At 42.2% G+C, this 7,500-nt stretch overlaps 1 protein-coding gene across 7 annotated transcripts in view; it reads right to left on the bottom strand.

The window, feature by feature from the left end:
- Positions 1–7,500, bottom strand: part of MYH10 (myosin heavy chain 10) — a 183,324-nt gene that overhangs the window by 87,511 nt on the left and 88,313 nt on the right. For 3 of the 7 annotated variants that reach the window (XM_077458578.1, XM_077458577.1, XM_077458584.1), the window contains exons 6-7: positions 4,504–4,533; positions 2,452–2,469 (exon numbers count right to left, since the gene is read on the bottom strand). The exons of 2 other annotated variants lie outside the window; for them this stretch is intronic. In XM_077458578.1, the coding sequence (XP_077314704.1) occupies positions 2,452–2,469; positions 4,504–4,533 (48 nt within the window). The remainder of the gene's footprint in view (positions 1–2,451; positions 2,470–4,503; positions 4,534–7,500) is intronic. 2 more of the 7 variants (XM_077458580.1, XM_077458579.1) reach the window with 1 other exon arrangement.

Consider the following 7,500-nt stretch of genomic DNA (forward strand, 5'->3'; position numbering starts at 1 on the left):
GCTTGATTGGCCAGCAAACTTGCCTGACCTAAATCCCATAGAGAATCTGCGTGCAACACATCTCTATACAATATACCAGTTTCACTTTTTTAATTCAATTACTGAAATAGAAAGTAACTTTTTGATGATTTTCTCATTTTTTTGGGGTTTAATATCACTTTAAGTCAGCCAGCCAGCCAGGCAGCTAGCATTTTCATAAGGAGTTTAGGAAGACCCGCTAGACATGTGCACTGCCGAAAAATTTGGTTAGTCTTCATTTAATTCTTGTTTTTTTTTTGGGGGGGGGGTTTTCGGGTCATTCGTTATGATTGCAATTCGTAAATCCGAAAATAATAAAGAAAATCTGAAAATTCGAAAGAATAACTAATAATAAGTATTAAATTCTAAGTACTGGAAGTGAACGTAACGAATACGAATTTATCCGAAGTCACGAATTATCCGGAATAACGAATGGCGCATCTAAACAAATGGAACGGAATGAATAATAAAACGTTTTTTGTTATTACTATTATTAATTCATTACATTCGTTTTAGATACGGCATTCGTTATTCCGTTGGTGAACATAATGAATAGGAATTTATCCGAAGTTACAAATTATATTATTTGAAATAACGAGAGCGACATCTAAATAAATAGCACTAGGATTGTCCCGATACGGATACTAGTATCGGGACTGATGCCGAGCATTTTCGTGAGTACTTGAACTCGCACAAATGCTCCCGATGCCAGATCCGATACCTGGGAGAGAGGATTAAGCGATTCGGCGCAACCAGAAGTCAGGGGGCGGAACAGAAGTGAAGTTCCGCGTTGACATCCTGACGCCCATCTTGGTACACCCTGCCCTAGGCTGCAGTAAGCCAGCAGCAGACATCTTATTACACCCAGCCTATATAGTCCGGGCTGGGTGTAACAAGATGGCCGCTGATGGTATTAATGCGGCTGAGTGCAAGGAGTAACAAGATGGGCGTCGCAGAAGCCTTTCCTCATGGCAGGACAGTGCCGTCTATCGGTGCCAATAAATGCCACCTATCAGTGCATGCCCATAAGTACCGCCTAACAGTGTCAGCCACCAGTCAGTGCCAGCCATCATTGCCAGCCACCAGTCAGTGCCATTCATCCACCTATCAGTGCATGCCCATAAGTACCGCCTAACAGTGTCAGCCAGTCAATGCCATCTATCATTGCCAGCCACCAGTCAATGCCATCTGTCATTGCCAGCCACCAGTCAGTGCCATCTGTCATTGCCAGCCACCAGTCAGTGCCAGCCACCAGTCAGTGCCATCTGTCATTGCCAGCCACCAGTCAGTGCCAGCCACCAGTCAGTGCCATCTGTCATTGCCAGCCACCAGTCGTCAGTGCCATCTGTCACTGCCAGCCACCAGTCAGTGCCCGCCGTCAGTTCTAGTCATCCACCTATCTGTGCATGCCCATAAGTACGCCTAACAGTGTCAGCCACCTATCAATGCCATCATTGCCAGCCACCAGTCAATGCAATCTATCATTGCCAGCCACCAGTCAATGCAATCTATCACTGCCAGCCACCAGTCAATGCAATCTATCACTGCCAGCCACCAGTCAATGCCAGCCATCAGTGCCCACCGTCAGTGCCAGCCATTCAGTGCCCGCCATCTATCAGTGCTGCATATCAGTGCCACCTAATCTGTATTGTGCTTGAAAACTGTCACACAACATTTAAAAAAAGTATCGGTACTTGTACTCGGTCTTAAAAAAGCAGTATTGGAACAACCCTAAATAGAACGGAATGAATTAATAATAAAAAGTTTTTATTATTATTGTTATTTATTTATAATTAATTACATTCCATTCGTTAGTTTGGAAAATTCGTAACTTCGGATAATTTAATAGTTCGATATTTCAGATTTTGGGATTTTCTGGTTTTCCGCTTTTCAAATATTCCAAAAAATCAGTTAAATGGGATTTCATTAAGTCGGATGTTTCCAAATCAACAAAATTTGTTTAAAAAAAACAAACACTAATTTGGAAAGAAGCGAATTGCACATGTCTAATGCCAGCCCCATTCTTCTCTTATGAAAGAACCACTTTAGCAGGCGCCCCCTTGTGGGCGGGTTGGTTGGTTGGCGGGCGGGCGGTATCTCACTTGTAGAACATCCTTGAAGTCATAAAAGAGACTAGAAAGAGGGTTTAATTTTATTTTTTACTTTTTTTGCCAGTAGGTGCCAGATGGCGCTAGACAGGAAGGAGAGGCGGGTGTCATGCAGTGCGCCCCATAAAGCGGGAGAGAAAAAGGTATTGATGATTGGAGGATACAGAGAAGTTGGGGGGGGGGGGAATAGCAGGTGAGAAAAATACAATTGAGTGTGGGGTGAGAAGTGGGGGTGAGAAGTTTGGGTGAGAAGTGGGGGTGAGAAGTGGGGGTGAGAAGTGGGGGGTGAGAAGTGGGGTGGTGGGGGGTGCTACAGGCTACTCACATACAACAAGGATCCACTCTGTAGTTTACCAAAAATGACAGTGAAAAAAAAAAAATAATATATATATTAATGGATGTGGATTAATGCAGACACCAATTTTAACACAGAGATACAGACAGCTCTGGGGGAGGGGTATTGTCTGCCTAATGACCCCCCCAAGATGGAGGGGGGTACACCAAGGCAGATGTTAAAAAAAAAAAAAAAAAAAAAAAAGCACAAAATACGGGTTGGGTTTAACGTGGAGCAAAGCAGGCCATAAAATTCTATATAACACTTAAAATATATAAATATTATCTGTACAAATATACGGAACATAGAAAACAATGCAATAGAGGATCGCTACACAACAATCGCAGACCTTCTCCCAGGATTAGAGACTAACGCGTTTCAACATTCACAAAGTGCATCAGTTGGCACACTATTTCTGAATAGGGTGATCAATGACCAAAAAATCCAAAAGAAAAAAAAAAAAAAAAAAAAAAGAAAAAAGGACTGTTTTTTATTTTATTTTTATCAGCGCAGGGGGGACGTAACGCATAGAGGTGCCTCGTAATGCGCATGCATAATGCAAGCGCAGCAACCCAAAATTTTAATTTTTTTTTTTTTTTTTACCTATTCTAGAAGAATGGAGAATGTGATCGCCACAGGCAATGCACCATATTTCCATTTTTTTTTCTTTTTGTTTACATATTAATAACTCTTCCCAACCAAATGGCGCCAAACGCAAACTCTGGAGACCCTGGAAACTGTCACTACGAGGGAAGAGCTGCACCATTCTGGCCAAAATGAGAATCACGATTTTTTTTTTTTTGCTTAGAATAAAGATCACGATTCTCACGGCGTAACATCTTTCACATTATACAAAAAAAAAAAAAATAAATTGGGCTAATTTACCGTTTGATTATTTTATTATTCATTAAAAGTGTATTTTTTCAAAAAAAAAAAAAAAAGCGTTTGGAAAAAAATAAAAATAAAATCGCTGAGCAAAAACAGTGTGAGATAAAATATTGTAACAATAGGGTCTCTAATTATATATATATACTCTATCTACCTATATATATATTATATATATATATATATATATATATATATCTATATATCTATATATCTATATATCTATATATCTATATATCTATATATCTATATATCTATATATCTATATATCTATATATCTATATATCTATGTTTGGGGGTTCCAAGTAATTTTTTTGTAAAAAATACTGATTTTAATTTGTAAGTAACAAGTGGCAGAAAAGGTTTAGTTTTTAAGTGGTTAAACTTCCCTCATTTAACACCAAAGTTCATCCTTTTGATCTAAAAGAACCAAATGTTACAATGTTTCTCTTTATCTAGACTAAGCAATGTTGTGATACATTTGGCAGGCTGGCTGTTTTTTGTCAGCTGCTGAGAAGCTGAGAACAATACACTGTGTTAGGATCAGGAAGGGGGTAGAATCGTGATCTCCATTCTTTATTGATTAATCTTGCAGCTCTACTATAGGGGAAGCCAAATCAAAACACAATCCCAATACTTTTTAATAGATTTACAAAGTTGCACTGAAGAATTGCCACAATAATGCTTCCAGCAAACTGAAATTGCCACTTTTCCACATGAATTCAAAAAAATGTAAAATGTTTCTAAAATGGTCTGGATATCGGGGGGCGGGGGGTTTGTGGACGGTTCTCATGCTTCGGATGACATTAGAACAATGCGAGGTTAATATTTAGAAAGGAATGTTTTCAGGGAAGGGATCTCTGACATTAAATTGAGACAACTATAAAATGATGACCTTAAAATAGACCTTCATGACAGAACAGAAGGAGTCGTCAGGACGGGACCGATCGGTCTGCACAGCCAGGGCAGCCATTTTGAACCCCCCATCCCTTCACAAAGAGCTGTGGCGGGGTGTCCTATAACAAAGGGACAATTTAGATGTGAGTAAATGTGGGGGTGGGGCCTGGGGAGGGGGGAGGGGGTGTGCAGACCGAGGGGACACGTTTATCATTCAGAGATAAAAGAAGAGCGTAGGGAGTAAGGAGGAAATCCACTTGCCTGATGTTTGATGGGTTTGGGTGACTCCGTCTGTTGCAGTAAACAAATGAAGAGGTTAGTGGGGTGCCGTTAATATCACAAAATTAGTTTCAGCAACTCATTAAATTCACAACATGCTGGAAATGTAAAAACAGAGAGCCGGTCCTGATAAGGACTGTGCAAGAATCGGAATATTCACCAACAAATATCACCAAACATCCTCAACGATGAAAGATTTTTTATAGATCACTCTTAGTTGGCCTTTCCCCCCTGGTCTGAGCCCATGTATTGAGCACAGGTGAGAACACTTATTGCCGTTGGCTGATCCTACGTCTCCCAGCTCTGGAATGCACATAACAGGACGTAAGAAAAGCCCTGTCGTTGCTTTCATTCCACAAGACTAGAGGGCTCACTTTACGATACTGTTGTGCAGACTCTGAAGCTTGGGGACAGACTGCGGTGTGCATAAGCCCAATTGTGACTGGATCGGTTTCACATCCAGTGGTGGTAATGATCAAGCAGTTGGCCGGTTTGGAATGGCTGCGAGGACATCCGGAAATGAAAAAAAACGTTGTCAAGTGTTTAAAAAAATTCTGCCAAGATTTGCAAAGTCGAGGCTCCTCAAAGTCGAGGCTCCTCAAAGTCGAGAGCCCAGGGTCCTCAAAGTCGAGAGCCCAGGGTCCTCAAAGTCGAGAGCCCAGGGTCCTCAAAGTCGAGAGCCCAGGGTCCTCAAAGTCGAGAGCCTAGGGCTTCAGTCATAATTTAGATTTTCAGTGTCAAAATTTAAAGTGGGAGTCCGCCTTTTTTTTTTTTTTTTTTTTTAAAGCCAGCAGCTACAAATACTGCAGCTGCTGACTTTTAAAATAATGACACTTACCCGCCCAGCGCGCCCGCGATGTCGGCACCCGAAGCCGATCTCTCGATTGTCTCTCGGGTGCTGCCGCCGCCATCTTGGGTATGGGAATCAGGAAGTGGAGCCTTTCGGCTTCATTTCCCGGTTCCTTACTGTGCATGCGCGAGTCGCGCTGCGCAATAAGGATGGTCCCCGCTGTGTCTGGGATCCGTGTGTTTCCCAGCAGACAGCGGGGGGACCTTCGGAAAGGGGCGTAGATTCTGCGGAAAGGGGCGTAGCTTCTGCAGAATCTACGCCGGAAGTGGGTGCAGATACCTGTACTGTACAGGTAACTGCACCCCCCTCCCCCTTGAAAGGTGCCAATTGTGGCGCCGGAGGGGGGGGGATTCCAATGAGCGAAAGGTCCACCTTAGGGTGGAGCTCCGCTTTAAGTATTTTAGTGTCAAAACTTAGAGCGTCAACACCAGAATTCAGAGTATTTAGATTCTGAATTCTAAGATTAAATTAACAAAATTAAGAACTAAATTAGGAATTCTGTTATTAAACATCAAAACTTAGAGAGTCTGAAAGTTGGAAAACGTGAGAGCAACACTCAGAATTTTGTCTCAAATATAATTAAAAATTAATTTAAGGATTAAACCAGAATTTTATTTTTTATAATTATTTTCTATGAATATATTGAGAAAAAGTTTTCAGTGTTTCCCTCTTAGAGGGGGATGTAAAAACCTCAGCAGCCCCGTCTCACACCAAACTGCAGGAAGTTTTTTTATTTTTATTAAAAGGACAGGTTCTCTTTAGACAGCTCATTTTATCTGTACGTTTAATACAAATAATAATAATAATATTACAGGCTGTCTTTAACCACTTCCCGACCAGCGCACGACGATATATGTCGACAGAATGGCACGGGCAGGCATATTGGCGTACAGGTACGTCCAATATTCGATGCCGCCCTGCCATCGGGAGCGCGCCACCGGCGGCGCGCTCCCGCGCTGCTCGGGACCCCCGTGAGTCCGGTCGCGGGACCCGCGGACTCGATCGCCGCGGTCATCCCCGCGATCGTCTCACTGAGCGGCCGAATGGAGGAAATGCTGTGTAAACAACATTTTTCCATTCTGCCTAGCAACTAGTGACGCTGATCTCTGCTCCATGTGATTGGAGCAGAGATCAGTGTACACTAAATGAAAGCCCAACCCCCCCACAGTTAGTAACACATCCCTAGGAACACTTAACCCCTACACTGCCACCCACTGGGTAACCCTTTCACTGCCAGTGTCATTTACACAGGAATCACTGCATTTATATAGCACTGATTACTGTATAAATGACAATGGTCCCAAAAATGTGTCGAAAATGTCCGATAGGTCCCCGACAATGTCGCAGTCACAATAAAAATCGCAGATCGCCGCCATTACTAGTAAAAAAAAAAAAAAAAAATTATTAATAAAAATGCTATAAAACTATCCCTATTTTGTAAACGCTATAACTTTTGCGCAAACCAATCAATAATCGCTTATTGCGATTTTTTTTACCAAAAATATGTAGAAGAATACGTATCGGCCTAAACTGAGGGAAAAAAAATGTTTTTTTATATATTTTTGGGGGATATTTATTATAACAAAAAGTAAAAAATTATGCGTTTTTTTCAAAATTGTCGCTCTATTTTTGTTTATAGCGCAAAAAAATAAAAACCGCAGAGGGGATCAAATACCACCAAAAGAAAGCTCTATTTGTGGGAAAAAAAGGACGTCAATTTTGTTTGGGAGCCACGTCACCACGACCGCGCAATTGTCAGTTAAAGCGACGCAGTGCCGAATCGCAAAAAGTGGTCTGGTCTTTGACCAGCAAATTGGTCCGGTCTGAAAGTGGTTAAAACAAATCACACGGGAATGATATGGCCCCCCCCCCCCCCCCCAAGGTGCCACTCTTCCATAGACCTCGCTATTTCTGCAAGCTGGAAAGAGGGCGGAGTCTACTTTTGTCTAACAGAGAAGGCGGGACAGCCCGAGGTAGACTCCGCCCACTTAGATGGGATCTATGCCTTGAAGCAAAAGTTCTTGAGGGCTGTAAGAGGTGAAGTTCCCAAAATCGTACAGGAAGGGCTTAGTTCCCTGAAACACGACACTGCCAGAAGCACAGCTGAAAATACAGTGGCTGTACAGACA

Source organism: Lithobates pipiens, unplaced genomic scaffold, assembly GCF_037356315.1.
Source record: "Lithobates pipiens isolate NorthernLeopardFrog02 unplaced genomic scaffold, aLitPip1_a1.2 Scaffold_28, whole genome shotgun sequence".
In the NCBI taxonomy this organism is placed as follows: Eukaryota; Metazoa; Chordata; class Amphibia; order Anura; family Ranidae; genus Lithobates; species Lithobates pipiens.